Source organism: Myotis davidii, unplaced genomic scaffold (assembly GCF_000327345.1).
Source record: "Myotis davidii unplaced genomic scaffold, ASM32734v1 scaffold217, whole genome shotgun sequence".
NCBI classification, from domain to species: Eukaryota; Metazoa; Chordata; class Mammalia; order Chiroptera; family Vespertilionidae; genus Myotis; species Myotis davidii.
The window spans coordinates 4,222,265-4,242,483 of NW_006290034.1; the positions used below are offsets into that span (position 1 = coordinate 4,222,265).

General features: G+C 51.3%; 1 protein-coding gene across 1 annotated transcript in view; it reads right to left on the reverse strand.

The window, feature by feature from the left end:
• Window positions 1-1,281: 1,281 nt before the first annotated feature.
• VAV3 (vav guanine nucleotide exchange factor 3) overlaps window positions 1,282-20,219 on the reverse strand; it is a 170,223-nt gene continuing 151,285 nt past the window's right edge. Inside the window, exons 25-28 of the mRNA XM_015563403.1 lie at window positions 14,262-14,391; window positions 6,268-6,351; window positions 3,897-4,048; window positions 1,282-3,346 (exon numbers count right to left, since the gene is read on the reverse strand). Coding sequence (XP_015418889.1) covers window positions 3,305-3,346; window positions 3,897-4,048; window positions 6,268-6,351; window positions 14,262-14,391 — 408 coding nt within the window. The 3' untranslated portion in view covers window positions 1,282-3,304. The remainder of the gene's footprint in view (window positions 3,347-3,896; window positions 4,049-6,267; window positions 6,352-14,261; window positions 14,392-20,219) is intronic.

Below are 20,219 nucleotides of genomic sequence, written 5' to 3' on the forward strand. Positions count from 1 at the left end.
TTCACGTGGGGCCGACAGCCCGAGAAGCTGCGAAATGCAGCAGGAGAAGCACTGTTTCTGTTGGCGACTCCTTTCATTTCCACCGAAGCCTGTCCCTTACCGCACCCCTGAGGCTGAGCTGGACAGACCCGGACACGTTCTGTGGACACGTGTGGCTCCGCCTCTCCCGCGCGCACGTCTCTCTTCCCACACTGCACCCCCTCACTGCTGCTCTTTTGTTTAAATATATTTTTATTGATTTCAGAAAATGGAAGGGAGAGGGAGGGAGGAGAGATAGAAACATCGATGAGAGAGAAGCATCGCTCGGCTGCCTCCTGCACAGCCCCTACTGGGGATCGAGCCCGCAACCTGGGCACGTATCCTGAGAATCGAACCAGTGACCTCCTGGTGCATGGGACGGCGTTCAACTGCTGAGCCACACTGCTGAAGCTTTTGTATCTTTAGGAAGCTAACAATCTGAGAGTGCAAGGGAGAGAGCTGTTATAGGTTTTGTGTCCCCCAAAATTTGTAAGTTGAAATCCTCATTCCCAGTACCTCAAAATGTGACCTTCTTTGGAAAGAGGGTTGTGGCAAATGCACCTAATTAGGATGAAATCATACAGCAGAAGGATGGGACCCTAATCCAGTATCACTGGCACTGTCATACAGAGGGAATTTGGACAAACACAGGGAGAGCGCCATGTACCGGCCACGACCCGGGAGCTACCTCATCAAAATCAGGGCTTCGTTCCCATGTTTACGATGAGGTTGGAATTCCGCGGCCCCCCCACTCTCCATGGTAGCCATTACCCACAGTCACCCAAGATATGAACATAAATGGAAAACCCCAGAAGTCTTCCATTCATAAGATTAAAATGCACGCACTCATGTAGCATGAGGAGGCCCCGCTGCCCTGCTCCGTCTGGCCGGGCCACGACTCAGCCTTTGCCCCGCGTCTCACACTGTGCACGCTGCTACCGGCCGGTCAGTCTCTCAGTGGCCGTCAGGCGACCAGATCAACTGTCATGTCTCACGATGCTTGTGTTCAAGTCGCCCTTGGTTTACACAAGGCTGCGGTCACGTCACTTTCCTCTCAGTGTCTCCTTTTCATTGTCCCATTTTACTACTAGTTATTAGTGTCCATCTCTTACTGTGCCTAATTCACAAGTTAAACTTTATCATGGGACTGTATGCATAGGACAAATGAAATAAGGGTCTGGGGGTCTTGGAATATACCCCCCATGGATAAGGGGAGGGGGGCTGCTGTAAGTCGAATTAGGGAATCATTCAATGGAAAGACTCTTCAGCTCTCGAGACATCAATTTATTGCATGGAGTAACTATTTATTGTATTGACATATTTACAAAATACTACAAAGTGAAACAAACCCACCATAGTACACAAGGCTGCATACGGGCAAGACAAAGTATGTGGACGAACACTGACTTCTGTCTTTGGTATTAGAAACCGACACCAACCCGCACACTGACCGTGTCCATATGGAGTGCTAAACGCAGACAGAGACGCTTGGGCAGCATCGTGAGAGGGGCTCCGACCGCCTCTGCTCGGAGCCGCCCCCCAGGCCCGTGAAATGCAACAGGAAGACCACACACCATGGTGAGGAAGGGAGTCTAGCGGCTGCAACAGCAACACCCGCTCCTACCCCGCCCAGGGGTGTTTCCGTGCGTGACGCTGCTGCTTCCCTGACCACAGACAGCGACAGACGCACCTTCTCCGACTCACAGCTGCAGGTAAGACGGGGACACACCGTGAGGGCACAATTCTACTGCACAGACGTCTATAAAATTCCTCTCCATGGTCATTTACACACACACACACACACACACACACACACAATCAACTCTAACTGGTTTTAGCAAATAGTAATTTCTCTAAAACACAATCACAGTTTACATAATTCTGAGGTAAAGGTCCCAACTCTATCCTATCTGAGACGGCCTAGCCCCGGGGGTCTCTACAGGGGGAGGGCGGGCATTGAACAGTAGGTTCTGGAATTCGAGAGGGTCGGGGAGCGAGCAGGTGGCACCTCCCTCACGTCAGACATGATCCAGAGCCTCCGACCGGACGCTTCCAGTTTGGCTCCTTCAGTTAGTGCTTCTCATGCTAGGTTCTCTTCAAACCCGAAACACCCCCTGGATCTCACCTGGACGGGACCTTGTGCTACAGAGAAACCATTTCGTCGGGAAAGGGCCACGTAGTGTCTTCACCTGACTGCCTTGGCCGGGCCTCTGTGTATCACACAGAGAACATGTCACATAAAAAGTGAAGGCTTGGTCAAATCAATCCACTGCAGAAACTCATCTCCCCACTGGCTCACCTGCCCCCCCAACAGGGGCTGCGGGTGGGTGGGGAGACCCTCGGTGAGAAGCTGGGGGCCACGCCGAGGAAGCCCAGAAATGCCTCGTGACCCTCCGGGCCCAGAAATGCAGGCAGGACCCCGCTGTACTTTCCTTCCCAAACCCTCAGCAAACTGGCTTGTGCTTGTGCTGCTGTAAATACTCCGGGAAGGGGGAGACCCGCAACTCCCTCCTACCTCGGTCTTTTTGGGGGTGGGGTGGGGGGGGCAGGGGAGAAAGAAGGCCCGAGTTAACAGATGTCGCTCCTGTCCAATGACCTCATAGACATGATAGCCCTTAATCTGCTTCTGTAAACAATGCGTCCTCACTCAGGTTCCCTGCAGCCGCCTGGCCCCTGCCAGCCAAGGTGACTTCACCAAGGGAGAGCCCACATCCCCAAAACAACCCAAGGCGGCCACGGGGCGGGAGGGCCTCACAGGGAGACGCTCGCACTACGCACTCTCTTCCTCTGTGCACAGCTGAATGAAAGTGTTCGCCATGAGCCCCCACGAGGCCCTTGAAGACGAGGAGTCATGCTGGACCCTCCTTCGGCTGCCAACGGCGGAGCTCTCTGGGCTCAGTGCTGGGAAGGGCAACACTGAACTCTGCTTCTTTGGACCATGAACGAATTCCGGTGAGAAGAAACGGGCGGGAAGCGTTTCCTGATGGTGGCATCCTGGGTCGGGCCGGATGGAGGAAGTGGAAAGACGAACCATGTGTTTGCTGGGCTCTTTGTGGGAGAAAGAAAGCTCGGGCTTTGCCCTGGCCTCGACAATGACCCAGTGGTCGCTGTCCCGTGCCCAGCTGTCTGTCAGCACCAGCATTTAGACCCCAGGATTAAGACTCAGGAGGGTGACATGGAATAGCCGGAAATGCAGCTTTTGAAACACATGGGTTCGTTCACAGCCGTGCAGGCCTCGGTCTGTCCACCTCCGAAGGGTCTGGGCGGAGCCACGCTGGACCGGCACCTACTCATCCACCTCCACGTACGTGGACGGAAACCAGCCCACCTACAGGAGAGAAGCAACCAGTGAGCCCGGCATGCTGTTTCCCTGACGCCCCGTTAAGCTGGAGTTTATACCAGTGCAGGCGGGTAAGGCGGGCTTAGGGGCTCCTAGAGCAGGACAGAGTTCCCATTGGCTGGCACACAAATGAATATGCAAATGAAGGAGGACACAGGCTCTGGTATGGAATGAGTCCTCTTTCTGCCACAGAACAGAGGGGGCTATGAAGACAGCGGTACTGGGTCCCATTCCTCCCAACTGGGATCAGCGGCCGGGAGACCGTCTGTTCTGCACAGCAAGTTTCTGCTCCGAGGCCGAGGGACTGACGCTCCTCAACCCTCAGCCCACCAGGAGCCGTGCCCTCGCCCAGGTGACCCGCGCTGATGCCACCATCACATCCCCTCAGCGCAGCCTCTTGGGGGTAAGAAACACCATCAGGGCCCGGAGCCGGAGTCTGGGAGGGGAGGGCCGCTCCCCAGCAGCTCGAGGGGGGCCTGCAGCTGCCATGACCTTCGGGCTCATGTGCCATGACGAGCGCACGGGAGGGAGAGCTCACCTTGCCGTTCGCTTCTCCTCGCCACCAGCCATTGCCGCTCATCTTGGTGTAAATCTTCACCACGTCCCCCTTCAGCAGGGACAGCTCGCGCATGTCCCTCGCACAGAAGTCGTAGCGCGCCACGGCGATGCCCAGCACCTTGGGGCTCAGCACTGCGGAGACAGGACGGGGAGTCGCTGATTTGCGGGGTGAGGACCCGGAGGGGCTAAGTGGGTGAGCGAGCGTCAGTGATGCTGTCACAATGCGGAGGTGTGACTTCGGACGGACAGCGACAATGGCAGGCAGCCCGGGAGCAGCAGCAGGATGGCTTTAGGGCAATCAGGGTCAAGGTCACTGCCTAAAGTCTAAAGGCCACGGTTCTGTTCTCACATTCTTCAAAACGACAAAACAGGGGCTCATTTTTGTTTAGAAAAGGTTCCTATCTGAGGAGAAAGGACCTGAAAGAGCTAGCATGCACTTCCTACCGATGCCACACATTCTGCCTCTAACCAGAACCGCGGAGGCAGAAAGCTTTCCGTTTACTAGTAACCTTTTAGGACTAAGACTCAAAACAACCAATTTGTTTTTGCTCAGAAGGTCTCCTGCGGAGTCCTGTTCGCTGCCAGTTAAATGGCACTTCCTCCCCCAGCCGGCCTCTTTGTTGTTATTGCTAAACTTATTTGGGGCTAAACTCAGTTACTGTTTTACATATAATTTCCACTTAGGTGAAGAAGCTTAAATCAGGTTTCCACAAACACAATTTATCTTCTCTTTCCAATGAATCCTGCCTCACAGAAAACCTTCACTGATGTATGTAATTAAAAATGGTGTCAGCTAGGTCGGTGGGCTCACAGTTCGATTCCTGTTCAGGGCACATGCCCAGTTGCAGCCTCGATCCCGTGGGGGGGGGAGGAAGGGGAAGGGGTGAGCAGGAGGCAGCCAATCAAAGAGTCTCTCTCATTATTGACGTTTCTATCCCTCTCTCGCTCCCTCTCCTTTCCTCTCTCTCTAAAAATCAGTAAGAACATATTTCTTTACAAAATGACATCGGCATGCTCACCTCCTATACTCAGATTGCTGTCATGGTTGACGCTGACCTGCTGTGTTACCAGGAGCTCCCTGACTCCCTGCCCAAACGCATTCGAGCTGCACATTTGCTCGCATCTCGTGTTTCAGAACATGTTTTTATATCCACTTCTCTACCTGTTGCTCTTTGGGGTTATAAAGTGTTTTCAATTATATGTTCAGTGATTCTGAGAATCGCTCACCTGGGATGGAAGGAACTGAAGGAGAAGAAAAAGAAACAAACAGGAAACACCACGCGCCTGTGTCTGTAACAGGGCCCAGAGCCCGGGCGGCCGAGATGGCCACCTGAGCCTCCCGGCAGAGCCTGCGCACGTGGCCACAGGGCTCCCTGGCCTGGCATTCGTGGCTTTGCAACGATAGAAATATTTTTAGTCTCCAGCTGTCAATCATAAGGTAAACAAGTAGCAATGCTGTAGATTTCAGAAGTATAAAGGGAGTAAAAACAGATCGTTTTATTTTACTGCTCAGACAAAACCCACTTGAATAGTTTTCTTACTGAATTATGGGGCACGCCTTAGATGGGCGCACATAAAAATACCCCTGTGATGGAAAAAGCCAATTATCGACTGAGCTGCGAGGCCTGGCCTGCATCTCTGAGGTTCTGGAGGCTACATTTTTCTCACCTGTGAAACGAGAGGTGGGTACCAGGTGACTGACTTCTAAGGCCCTCCTAGTTCTAAATGGTTCTGCTGGGACTTAGAAGTTAATGTTTTTAAATCTGTAAGGAAACATCCTCTATCCAGCCATAACGTACTCTCCTTGACGTCCCATGAATAACCATTCCATTCTCTGGCTAATGACAGAAACCGAGGCAAAAATACCCAGACAAAAAACGCTGGGCACAGTCATCCTCCGGCCGTCTGTGCTGAATTTCACTCCTACATTTGGAGACCCAGTGGGGGTTTGTGTTCTATTTATTTTCTAAACACTGGCTTTTCTGAACTAAAATTTCTGATCCTTAAAGAAACTGATGGGTTTATAGGGTATTCCACGCCCTTTTTACATGCTCGACCCTCATCCCTCCCCGGCCTCTCCCGACAGGTTGAATAGAAACTGTCTTGCTGAAATACAGAACGGGAGCGCGTGCACACACACACGCACGCACACACGCACACACACACTGGAGGAGTGGAATGCCATGGCAAGCAGTGGTGCTGTGACAGAGGGGAGGGAGGTGCAGGTGTGAATGTGACCGGGCTGTTGGGGAAGAGATGCATCTACATGGGAAGCCACACAGAGAAAGCAAACCGTTTTCTTTGCAAACAGAAGCAAATGGAAACGACACGGACAAGCAGTGGAGCAGTACCTGACCAGAAAGGAGCGGAGGAAGGGGGGACAAAGCTGAAGTCTGGAGGAGGGACAAGAGAAAACCCACAGAACAGAGAGGGGGCTGAGAGAGGGGGAGAGAGGGAGAGAGGGAGAGAGAAGCAAAAAGAACATTTAGGTGTCAGCAAAAGAAAAAAAAGCATCTTGACACAACTGTCCCGTTGTCTATAATCACAGGAAAACTGTCGCGTCAAAGCTGGGACCTCAACCTTCGCTCGCACTCACTTTGCGTCTTAATCATTGTTTCTAAATGAAGACCCTTTTCTGTGCTGACTGGCAATTCGGGGCTGTCTGTCCCGTTACGGGTGAGCACGGCACCCCACTCCATGTTGCCACCCGGAACCCTTCCATCGTCTCCTCCGGTGGGTCCCCGCCTTGTCACCTCCGGGAGACGGGGAGCCTGCACATTCTCCGCGTAAGACATCCTTCCCGCCAAAACTTCTGAAGAGCCCGCAGGGTGGAGCGCATGGCCTTCCGCAAACTCAAGAAATCCACTCACGCTTACGTCATGGCCCTCCTGGCTCCACTGCTAATGACTCCGCGGGCTCCTGTGTCGCCTCACCTAAGGTCCGTTATTCGGAGGAGCAGGGACCAGCTCATCTGGCTTCTGCATCGCCACTGGATGCGGGCTGGGGCCCAGGGCCGCACACACTGAAGCTGGGAGCGGACAAGTCTCTCAGCGGGGTCTTGCATTCTGCCAGCTCCCGGGACTCCTCCTCCTATTCGCCTAGCTCACCGGCTCGCTTCACCTGCTCAATGAAGACTCCAACAAAAGCCAGCACAGGCCCAGGGCAGAGGGCCAGTTATGCTCGGGTCTTACTCCCCAGGGTCCCTGACAGCCTGCATCTACCAATGATGTTCCTACAATAACTGTGATTTTTTCTGAGCTGCTGACCGGCTATTACAGATGGTAGGTCTCCTGGCAGGCACCACGCCGCCCAGCTAGAGGTCTCAGGCAGCTGGTTAAGGGCTGGTCGGGACGCTTCCCACTTTAGACGCAGAGTCGCATGACTTATCGTTACCACCCTCCCGAGACATCCATTTCCACGGCCTTCGGGTCCTTAATTCTCGAGCTGGCAACACAGCCTGTAAATGCCTGGCGCCTCTGGCGACAGGCCTACCAGATAACACGTTTTCGTGGGGAAGTGTGGGTTGGATCTAGACGTGAGCCATGTCAGAATGTGGTGCTGATGCAGCTATTGCGCAGCATGGTTCAGCCTGCAGAGCGCGTTTCTACCCACACTAGGAACGGATCCACCTGTTCCCACACACACAGACCCCACCTGCTCTACCAACACCGATGCTGTGAGAGTCAGAGCCAGCCGAGGAGTTCGAACAGGAGCCGGGAGGGGTTTTATCTCCGGGCCCTTGTCTTCCCGGCCTCACCCAATACTGCGCATGTTCTGCCTGCTGGGCATCCCGTCACTTTGGGAACCTTCTTGAGAAAAACGTCTCCTATTCATAACTGGGCCCACCTAGACCACCGTAAGTCAACGCGGAGATCTGTGTGGTCATTTGCAAACTGCATGCTCTGGTGGGGGCCTCCCTTCCTTCCTCAAACATGTTTCACTCCCGTTCGCAGACAGGAGGACCTGGCTGGGCGAGACCCCCACATCCAGGCGGGGATCTCCGCTTACTTTCCACACGCCTGGTGCCTTGTACACACTAACGTTCATGGAGCGTTGCCAAGTAAGTGGCCCACTGTCTAGTGACAGCATTTCTCTAAGAATAGAATCAAATATGATCTCCAAGTTAAACAAATGAAATCCCAAGTCCTGAGACTCTAACTGAAACGGAAGTCATCTGCTGAGTAAATACACTGGGAATCGAATCTATCAGCATAGCCATAATCGGCTGATTGGCCAATCATTACGGAACGCTATTCAGTTCTGAGACTTGACCAAGAAAGGGAGCTACACAGCACCGACGGACTCCAGATACAAGAAGAGCACAGTGTTTACGGAACAGAAACGTAATGAGTGACAGCATGACGCCTATACTTTTGTTGTCAAGGCTAATGTTGTTGTTTTTGTTGTTAATCCTTACCAGAGGATTTTTTTCCATTGACTTTTTTTTTTTTTTAGAGAGAGTGGAAGTGGAAGGAGGGAGTGAGGGAGGGGGAGACAGAGAGAAAAATAAAACTACATCGATGTGAGAGAGACACACCGATTCGTCATCTCCCGCACATGCCCTGACTGGGTCAGGGATTGGACCTGCAACCCAAGTACATTGCCCTTGACTGGGGGGAATCGGAGCTACAACCCTTTGGTGCACAGGCTGGCGCTCTAACCACTGAGCAGCACTGGCTAGGGCTGTCAGGCTAATTAGTCGCTGCCTTAATTAATAAGCTCTGCCTTGAGCAGGCAGCTCATGTTCATGAGCGAATGAAAATCTATTCAATTTTCAGTGACGCTTAACGTGCACAGGGTGAAGACCAAGTGCCATCAGCACTGCTCCTCGGGCCCCGTGAGGAAGTGCCACCGCGTTCCTGAACTGCCACTTGACCTTCCATGACGTGTGTAAGTGAACACAGCCCTACGCACCTGCCCACTGCTCTCTGGGATAGACACTGCCTAACGCTCAGCTCCAAGCTGCAGCAGCCACTTGTGTCCACTCATTTGCATAATAAAAAGCTGTTCGTAAACATGTCAGGCAATTGGACCGATGGTCCTGCCATCGGCGCGGGGACCCCTGGGAGTCAGCTGCCCAGCAGCGGCCGAGAGGCTTTCCGGAGAACCGGATGCTAAGTGGGCCCTTTGGTGTGCCACCCAGGAGGTTCTTCGTACCAGGACTGTCTACAGACGGCCCGCAGCAGAGAACATGCTGGATGAATGTTTCATCGGAACCGTGACTCCTCACCTGGCGTGGTTGCAGAGTGTGGGCTGCGTCTTAGACCCCAGCAGCATTCAGTATCTGCTCCCACCTCCCTCCATGAAACAAACTGAAAACCCCTGGTTCAGGGCTTACTGTATATTTATATATTGTCACTGAAAGAAAATAAGGAATAATTCAGATTGGTTTCATTTCATTGAATGGGGACGTAAGTGGTCAAATCTCCTTTCACATGAAATCCAGATATAACAAGAACAACGTGGATCTGGAATCATTAGAAAAAGGGAACAAGTGCTTCATGTGCAGTGCTCAACACGGGAGGCCACTCCCGAGAAACACCAGGTCTGAGGCCTTCCCTATTAATGTGGAAATTAGGTCCCCTGCCATCTCCAGGGGTTTCAGACGACTTAGAGGCATCGAGTGTATGGAGTCTAAACCCTTACTCTCCGAAAAGAGTCGGCAGACGTTTATTAGATAACTACAAGCTTGCAAAATGCTGTGTTAGGAGCTACAGGAGACACAACAAGCAAGACAAGTCTGACTTCACGGGAGCTTACAAATCAGCGAAGAGACAGGCCCACGGAAACAGAGATGTGGCGACTGTTCATTCTGCTTCGAGAAAGCTCCGACGAGCCTTCGGGCTCCAGCTGAGTCCCTCCCTAAAAAACCACCAACCTGCCCGGCCGGCGTGGCTCAGTGGTTGAGCATCGACCTATGAACCAGGAGGTCAGGGTTCGATTCCCGGTCAGGGCACAGGCCCAGGTTGTAGGCTCCATCCCCAGTGTGTGGCAGCCGATCCATGATTCTCTCTCATCATGGATGTTTCTCTCTCCCTCTCCCTTCCTCTCTGAAATCAATAAAAATATATTTTTTTTTTTTAAAAAAAAGAAACCTCCAACATTCCAGTCACTCAGGCCAAAAACCTTAGTCCTTCTCAAACTGTCTCTTGCTGTTCCCGCTCACACGCGATGTGTGAGAATGACCTGCTGGGTCACCTTCCAAATACAGCACCTGCATGGCCCCTCGGTGGCCACGGTGGCACCATCTGTCACCGATTGCGCAGTAGCAACTGGTCTCCATCTTTCTACCTCGTCCCTCTCCCCGTGGTCCTGGTTTCAACAGAGAAGCCAGAGGACGCCTGGAAAACCTTAAGCGGGACCACGTCTCTCCTTTGCTTCAGTCCCTCCAAGGCTCCCCACTGCGTCCAGAGTCAAGTCCCACCAGGCCTCCGCGGTCTGGCCCCCCTCACGGCTCCGACCTCGCCCTGCTGCTGTCGCTGGCCCCTGTGCTCCGGCCCCTGTGCTCCGGCCGTGCCCAGCCCTGGCTCCGACCTTCACTTTTTCCTGCAAGGTCACTGGTCTGGTCGCCACGACCCAGGCCGCCTCTGCAGTGCTTGAAGGATGGCTCTAATATCTGTCCCCACCACACGAGGACCGGGCCAATCTCTACTTCGTTCACGAGCCCACCCATCTCCCCACGCTTTCTCACACGTCAGCGACACGCAGCGCGTTAACAGCAGCTGTGTCTCCCAGGGGCCCCTGGTCCTGACTTTGCTTCTTGAGACCTTCCTTTACCGATGTTGGTGGTTTTTCTAAACCATGTTAGAATACACTGCACACACAGTGTGGACTTCCTAAGCGCAGAATAACCAGCCTGTCCGTTTGGCCTTGCCTGGCGTTTCCTGGCGGTTAGACGCAGGTGAAGCCTCTTGCAGACAGACCGCTGAGGCGGGGCTGTGTTTGGGGGAATCAGGTCTGGGGGTCTATCACACCTGCCTGTCCCATTAGTGATGTGAACTCTGATCACTTGATTAAGTGGTTTGTATTTTTCCAACTTTTCCAACTAATACGTTCTTGTGAGAAGATCCTTTGCTATTATCTAAATACCGATAACCAACATTTTTTTAAAATTAGCCAACTCTACTCTGTGGTCCAATTAATTAAAGACCTTTGCAAAATGTCGGAGGTCTGCTGATGGTTATGAAATCGCTCATGGTGCAACTTTCCCCAGTGTAATTGGTCCATTAACATTCCTCCCCTCCTCCTCCCATGTGCCCGAAGAAAGCAATCTAAGACGCTATCTTTAAAAGCGCGTAATAACATCTCTAATCTCATCCCTCCCACCTCGGAGGAGAGCGCCGAGGCCCCGGCGGGCTAAGTCACTGGCCGAAGGTCCGACCTGAACAGCATTAAGTGCTCACGGAGGAGCAAGTCGGGCAAAGGCAGCCCGGTGCCCTCCAAACACACCAGCCCTCGGGGGCACGGGCCGCGGGTGCGGGCGGGCTTGCTGGGACCACTGCTCACAGGCCACAGCACAGGGCAGAGGGTCTCCCACGGAGTCACTGCAGTTTCCAGGGAAGCAGACGGCTCCCTCGGCTGCCCGAGTCCCCCCTCTATTCTCGCCTCGTCCTTTCTCTCTCCTTCTTCCTCGGAAACACTCAGGTCATTCCAGTGACACAAAGTCGCAGAGCCTGTGGACAAGGGGCTGCAAACTTGAAGTGCTGGATGCCCCCTGGCCTCCTGGGTAATTCCAATCTATGGACGTTTACATGGTGTTTTTGGTGTTTTTGTTTTTTGCATTGGCATGAGGGCCTTCTGTCCTAACCGCGTCATATTTCACTGACTAAAGAACGAGTTGGCGATCTCGTTGGTAAGGACATTCTAATCCGGACAGTGCAGACGCGAGCAGCCTCCGCCACACGCCCGGGCTCCCCTATCACAGCCGAACCAAAGAACAACCAGCAGCAGATCTCAGCTGGGAACTCCCGTCCAGCCTCCCCGACACAGGGTGGCTTCTGGCTGCAGCTGGCTGCTCCATGGCCTTTCGGATGCACGGTCCCCGGCAACCCTTCTTGGTGAAAGCTGCTGTTAGGTGCTACTGAGCAGAGGTGGGCACACACATCCCGCACACACGTTCATACGGGGTACCTAGCATCCCCCCGACCACTGCCGGGCCACCCCGAAGGGCTAGGCCCCTACACAGAGGCAGGGCTGTCACTCAGGGGTACCCTTCGCAGACCTTGGATAAGCAAGGCCTATCTAAAAGTTGATAAAGGCGAAGATTAAATTGCTGAGTTAAAGCCAGTGATTCTATCCAACTCTTACAAACACAGGGAACTGTTTCTGTGTGAGAGGAGGAGCAGTAGCAGTAAAAGCTGAAGAGGTAGAGAGAGCAGCGGCCACGTCTCCTGGGTGTGACCACGTGCAGGGCCACACTGAGTGCTCCATACCTAGCACCGGGGCAGCCCTCAGAGCCAGCGCAGCGCTCCCAGGACAGCCACTGCAGCAGAAAGAGTCAGCATCAGGTCAATAAAGCATTGGGGCAGCCTAGCCGGTGCGGCTCAGTGGATAGAGCACAGGCCCTCGCAGTGAAGGGTCTTGGGTTCGATTCCGGTCAAGGGCACATACCTCGGTTGCAGGTTCCCTGGCCCTGGTCAGTGTGTGTGTGGGAGGCAACCAATCAATGTGTCTCTCTCACATCGATGTTTCTCTCCGTCTCTCCCTGTCCCTTCCACTCTCTCTAAAAATCAGTGGGAAAATATCCTCATCTTAGGATTAACAACAACAACAACAAATAAATAAACAAAGCATCGGGGCAGAATCACAGATCTGCGTGAAGGTTATAATCCTGTGACATGGGAACAGTCGGATGGTTTTGGAGTGTAGACTATGGTGCATTCCTAACTGAATGAAGCACTAACTCGCTTCTTCCCGGTCACTTCAGGAGCGACCTCCTCTCTGATCACCCGACAGAAAAACATAGAACTCCTCCACCTGCCTGAGAATCTAAGATACCTGGGTAACACTGGGCTCAAAGATAGAAAGATAACTTCTAATCAGCGTTGGAAGTTTCAATCTCGAGTGTGCTGTGACTACCTTGACTGGTCATCTGTCAGGAATCCTTGCGAAGAGAATAGCTATGACGTTATTCAAATAAACACCAAGCCTGTCAGTGCATGTGACAAATCACTTGAACGTTTGCTTATGGGACACGTTTAAGATTTTACGGACGCTGTTAGAGCCCTGACGACACCTACTTCTCCCTCAGTTTCAGCTTTTGGGGCTGGGGGCAGTTGAAATTCTATTGCACAGATGTAAATTCTTTTCTGAAATACCTCTGGAAATCCCAGTTTGCTTAGGCTAAGCATTCTGGGAGTAATAAAATTGTGTTCAGCCTCCAACACAGTTTTATGGTGTTTTTTTTTAAAAAAAGGTATCAAACTAAGAGAATGAAATCACACTTTACTCCCAACATTTTTCATCACGATGGTCTCTCTACAAGCTCTGTCTACCTCCAGGAAGATCGTATGACATCAAGCGGCGATGAGAAGAAAGTGTCTGCTTTGAGCTCACATCCAACCAGAACCTGCCTGCGGTCTGCATGCTAATCTTCGATGACCAGTGCTCGATCCAAAAGACAGTGCCTACTGTATGCTTTCAGCAATACTGGCGACAGAGGAAACAGGATCCGGAAGTCATCTTTAAACAGGATCACAGGAGATGAGAGAGCTGGGCATGCGCCTTGCTAAAATACTGCTACCCATATGGCACTATGACCGCAGACATGTGTAAAAGAAAAAGAGGCTGGCTGCCCTCGCCCATGTGGCTCGGTTGGTTGGAGCATCATCCCGTACACTGAAGGGTCACAGGTTCAATTCCTGGTCATGGCACATAGAGCCCTGATGAGACCTACTTCTCCCTTAGTTTCTGCTTTGCAAGTTCGATTCCAGGTTGGGGCATTTATGGGAGGCAACCGATTGATATCTCTCTCTCTCTCTCTCTCTCTCTCTCTCTCTCTGTCTTGCTCTCCCTCCTTTCCCTCTCTATAAAAAAAAAATCAATAAACATATCCTCTGTTGAGGGGTTTAAAAAAAAGTGTGGCTGATGTAAAAGTCATTGAAAAGTACAAAACTTACATATTAACATACCCTTTACATTTGGAGCTCTGAATGCAAACATGGTTTTTAACTTGGCGCCAAGAACCGTATCTGGAAACGTTTTAAACCTGTCGGTCCGTCTGACTCTGCTTAGCTGGAGAAACCCCTTGCTAAAGGCATTCACGTGCTAACTGGTTTAGATCTCAAGCTCTGGAAGAAAGAACTGAATGCTCTTGTGCCTCCACCCGTTAGAGGGCAGTACTCACAGCTGCTGCCCACCCTGCTGCCCCTCTGTCCAGCTGCGGGCTCTGGCTCCTTGTATGGAAACTGCAGGGTGGTATCCAAGCTCCGGAACCCTTCCTTCAGGGAGTGGTGCTTGTAATACTCCACAAGTTCCTGGGGGCAAGAAGAATAAAAGGTCGTTGTTAATAAGGCCAGGTCGGTTCTCAAACGCACAGACTCCTTCACGTCCACTGACATCTGTATGAGGACGGGCCATTCGGTGTGAAACTTTCCATAAGCCTATGGGACGTAAGTAGCAGTTGCCCCCTGCCGTCTGCGCGTTTGGGACACCTGCCTGGTGACCGTCTTGGTTACTCGGCTCCTTGTAATGGGAGTTGTCCCTATTGTCACCCCTGTCAGACGGGGGAGGGACCACGCTCCATGGAGAGAAACCACACTCAGCATCAGTCTCAGAACAGTAATTATTGCTCTTATTTATGAAATACTTGCTTTTCTAAAGAAAAAACAAAGGGAACAGCTGTTTGCTGAATATATAGCAATTTCTAGCTTCCTGCATTTCCTTCCAACGTCACAAAGAGCAAACTTGATCGTTGATGTACTTCTCGTCGGTGAACCAGCGTCGATAAGCCACGGGTGCTGCTTGGCGCTGCGTGTGGCTGACGGTGAAGTGTCCACAGGCGCCCATCTCCCAGCTCTGCGTGGCCTCTGGCGCTTACACAGGTCCCTGACGTGGCTCCTTCCAATCTTCTCTGATACCTCATTGGCCTTAAATACACCAAGTCCAATATAATCACCTCCCATCTTCTTTAACACTAAAATTTCAGGGAATTTCTTATGAGATGCTGGTTGCATGGATTCTACACAAATCCAAATCCGCTGACTTTAAACAGAAATTAAATAGTAATGAATTCATAACGGGAAAAATGTGTATTATGATTGGATGAGTACTGGAGCTATAACATCTCTTACAAACAGCTGAAATGAAAATAAAAGCAAAATCCCTTTTAACTCCATTATTTGTTGCTTCTACTGCAGCACAGTCGCTGAGAAACAGTGTGGAACCTACCCATGGCTTCTAAAAATCACACTGACATCAACTTAGTATCTTCATTCCGTAGCTATGTTCAGAGTTCCCAAGACAAATCAATCGGGCCAAAATCACCCGGAAGAAGAAAAGGAGAATTGCCAATGATCAATCATCATTTATGGCCTCGCTGTGAGGAGCTGTGGAAGATCACCGCGTGGAGAGTTCCCGGGTCACAAGGATTATGGAGATAAGGCCCCTGCCCCCCCGGGTTCTCACCCTCGAAGGAAAGTGAGGGATTATGGGAGTCGGAAGGCAAGACAGAGAACTTCCTTTTGTGAGTCCTTTTTGGAGGATGAGAGGAATTCATGATACAGCCTGGCTTACACTGAAGAACATGTACAACTTCAAAAGCCAGGAAGGAGGAAAGGATTGTTTTATTTTATTTTTTAGTATATTTTTATTGATTTCAAAGAGGAAGGGAGAGAGAGATAGAAACATCAATAATGAGAGAGAATCATAGATCAGCTGCCTCCTGCACGCCCCACATGGGTGGACAAGCTGCAACCCGGGCCTGTGCCCCGACCGGGAATCGAACCATGACCTCCTGGTTCATAGGTTAACGCTCAACCACTGAGCCACGCCGGCCGAGCAGATTGTTTTAAATGGAGCTGTCGGGCTGGGAAGAGACACGAGGTGATGAAGACCACACTCACAGACTACAGGCAGCGTGGTGGGGCTGAGCACTGGATAAAGCAAAGGAGATTTTCCAATTCTCACCTCTGTGAAATGGGGATAACAGAATTTCACGGAGGCTAGCAAAGAGTATCTGAAGTGCCAGGCACATGTGAGGATCATGACAGCTGCCACCATCCCCTGACCAGGCGCTTACATAGTTCCTCACAATCTTCACACAAGAAATGAGAGGTGGGCCTTGTCCCCAGGGATGCGCAGGTCCCAGCGAGCTTCTCCCACGTGTGCAGGTCACAGAGCTGGTGTCTGCCTCCAGCACCGTGCTCCCACCTGCATCACACTATGAGCAAGCAGTTCCTGGCCAAGGTAAGCTCACACAAGGGGAGGCTACAGGGAAGGAGCACTTGCTAAGAGCCCGTGATGGGCCAGGAACTTTATTTACGTAGACCTGACGTGCTAGGCTTTCACACACATCATATCTATAACTTGAAATATATGTATATGTATATGTATATGTATATGTATATGTATACGTATATGTATATCTGTGCAGGTGGTGTTGCTCAGTGGTTGAGCATCGACCTATGAACCAGAAGTTAAAGGTTCAATACCCAGTCAGAGCACATGCCGGGGTTGTGGGCTTGATCCCTGTGTGGGGTATGTAGGAGGCAGCTGATCAATGATTCTCTCTCATCATCGATATTTCTCTCTCTCCCTCTCCTTTCCTCTCTCTCAAATCAATAAAAACATATTTCTGCCCCTAAAAACATACACACACACACACACACACACACACACACACACACATATATTTCTTCCCTCTTGGATACAGATACAGGGATCCTTGATAAAGAAAAGGAATTTGTAATCTGACAAAAAGGAAGAGGAGGAGGAGGAGGGACAAAATATCAGACAGGAATTTATATCCTCAAAATGGTTTCAATGATCAGAATATGGCATTTGCATTACAGTGATTTTTAAGATGGTCTGCAAAGGCCGAGTCTGGAATTAAATTCTAGAGGTGGATGTTACTAGGTAACTTTTTCACATAAAAAGGGGAATCCTGCCAGGGCTCTGAAAGAACAGTGCTCACATATACTGTGAGGATGATTCAAATGACTCCAGAGGGCTGTTCCTTTAGGCTCCTTAAACTGAGTAAAATGTAACAAATACGAAAATAAACCGGAAAGGAATAAGCCAGTAACTTTGAACTTCAGTGTGATTTGGTTACAGGTAATACAGACTTTATGTATTTTATTATAAACTAGAGGCCCAATGCTTGAAATTCTGGATCGAGGCCCAGTACATGGGGCGGTAGGGAGAGCGGGGAGGGGTCCCTCAGTCCGGCCTGCATCCTCTCACAATCTAGGAGCCCTTGGGGGATGTCTGACTGCCGGTTTAGGGATAGGGCCTAAGCAGGCAGTCGGACATCCCTTTCGCAATCCGGGATCGCTTGCCTGCCTGCCTGCCTGCTCAGTGCGCGTCATAGCAACCAGTCATTCAGCCATAACGGTTGCTTAGGCTTTTATATATACAGATTAGTATGAATTTAGGTTTATGTGAAGTTGGCTTGAGTGATCGTACTGAGAAGGACTTGGGGATCACTTCATACCTACCCACCTCCACATTTTAGTGAAGAAAAATGGCTTTTCCAAGCCCTAGGGTCATGCGAACGAGTAAGCTGCAAAACGCTTCTTTATCACTTCACTAAGCATGGGATACATTCTAGCTCCATTTTTACAGTCTTAGGAGGGCGTTCCTAAGCAGGTAGAATGAAATGGTGCCGCCTGCATCTTTTCCCAGGGATGCCTTTCTGCTTCCCGCCTTTCAGTCTAATCCGCCCCAGCTTACAGTCATTGACCTTCAGGTACTACAAGTAAATAAGACGACTCTAAACAAAAGCAATGGCTAAGCTCCCCTTATCTCACACTCACACAGAGGTGTCGGCAACTCCGGTCTCCCTCAGAAATAATGAGCCCGTCACTCCGGTTACCAAGGCAACAGGCACCGGGGATGATTTATAAACAGCATTTGGCCCTGGAAGGTCTGGCGCACATGACAATTAGAACAAAATTAATGCCTTGTAATCTGGAGGCAGAGATTCATTTAGAACTTGAATTTAATGATGAGGAAAACACCAAAAATCTTGATTCACCGAGTTACGGAAGCCCCAGGGAAACAAGTGAGGCCCCAGCCCCCGAAGGCCGAGCCTCTCTTTGGGGAACTGGCTCATTTAACACCAGTTCTGGAGGCTGACGGTGCTTTACATCCGATCCCAGATTAAAATTTCATTCCAGGCCCTAAGCAGCTTCCAAAGTAGGAGAACAGGACTCGGCCACCTAGATGGGAGGATGTGAACTATTCGGAAGAGACAACTCAAAACCACAGACGCCACTCATACGGGAATTGTGCTATTGGACACCAACAGCATAAAGGGAAACGCCATGAAGCTGTGTGGTCCCGGGTTAGAGAGGCCCCCACATGGCCAGGGTGATGGTGCCTGTGGGCCTCCCCCTCCTTCCCAAGGGGCCGGTGCCTGGCAGGAACCGCCCCCCCTGATCTCAGGTCCTCGTAGGATTTCCTACTTCAGGTCCAAGGACAGCACTGTGGTACCAGGTGGGTGTCCTGATTTGAAAGCATCTTTAGAACACAGTGGCGTCCCTTCTGAATCCTGCAAACGCACGGCGGCTTCACACAGGGAGGACTCCATGCCAACGCTCAGCGAGAACAGAAGCACCGAGCGGGGCAGCTCCTGACACGCTCAGCCATCTCCAGGCAGGTGCTAACCTGGGCCAAAGTGTTCTCCTAAGACTTATTAGCTCCTTATCTTTCATTCCTTTTACAATTACTGTCAGGAGTAATGACGGGTACAGTTCTCAGAAAGGCATCCTTAGGCGATTTCATCATGCGAACGTGCGGGGGACACCATGAGCAAAATCACACGAGCTTGCTTTTCTCCAGCCCTGGGTCTCTGCTGCTTTTCTCCAGCTTTTCTCTGTCACTAACCCCGTCGCTGTGGTGTCACTGGCTTTTCCCATCGGACCGCAGCTGCTCAGGGACTTTCTGGAGCAGAACTGGGTGGCACCGAGCTGCACTGCTCAACCCCTTCCAGCGCCTCTTGCTGTCCTCCGGTCCGCTCGGCTCCTCTGATGGGGGTGGTGTTGCTGTTGTTACTTTCCAAGTCGGCAGGGCTGGAACCCATCGTTGGGCCCACAGCAGTCTGAAGCCTCCTAGTAACCGTGACACGGGGAGCAGCCTCGTTCCCACCCCCGGGAGCCCTGCAGGTGCAGACTGGAGCTGGCGTGCCCTGCAGAGAGGAGATGCCCGCGCCCTCTGCACGCTTTGATCATGTCTGGGCTGAGCGGTCACTCGGCATCGGTGCATCCCCAGGTCCTCAGGTCCTCCCCTCTCTGTGCACAGCCTGCCGGTGCCAACAGGACGCGAGTCACAGCCCCCGGGGGGTGCCTGGGCCTGGAGTTCCCACTTCCCAGGGCGCGATCTCGCTGCCCGCCTTCGTGGTTGCACGGGGACTGTGAGATTTCCGTGCGGAGGTTTCTAACTTTCCCTTTGACTCCGGATGCTGCCCTATCTTGGAAACCCCGTTCCCGCCTTGGGGCCGGTTCAGGTTTTAGAGCAGGCCTGCTAGTGCCTGCATGGAGGCTCTCTTACTCTCCGCTCTAGCTTCGATGCTGACATCTGCAATGTGTTTTGAGATGTTTTCTGGAAGGCTGCAGCCTGGATCACTGGACTGATGGCCTGATCAGTAAGAGGTCCTTCCTGATGCTACTCAGTGTGCCCGGGAGACCACTCCCCACGCATTGCACATCCTGGGTCCAAATTTTCATCATCTCGGGAAACGCCCTCAACCCGAGAAACAGACCCAAGACCACTCTTAAGGCAACATGAACTCTTTTACTTCAGCAATGCATGTACAGTATAGTGAGGTATAGGCACTGTCTATATGGCATATACATAATATTCTTAGCTACTAATACAATTATTAGGTTGTAATTATTTAAAGTGGATATTTTATTAAATAACTGTATTAAATATTTAAAATTGTATATTTTATTAAACAATCTTTTTTCTTGTAAAGCAACTATTGCATATATACTATTTCAATTCAAATGTACAGTTCCCATGAGATCCTTGTATGGTAAAAATGGTGCCTTGTTCATGTTTAATTGTACAAGGTCATGAAGGAGAACACAGAGCATTTAAAATAGCAGAAAACAGCCCAGCCGGCGTGGCTCAGTGGTTGAGT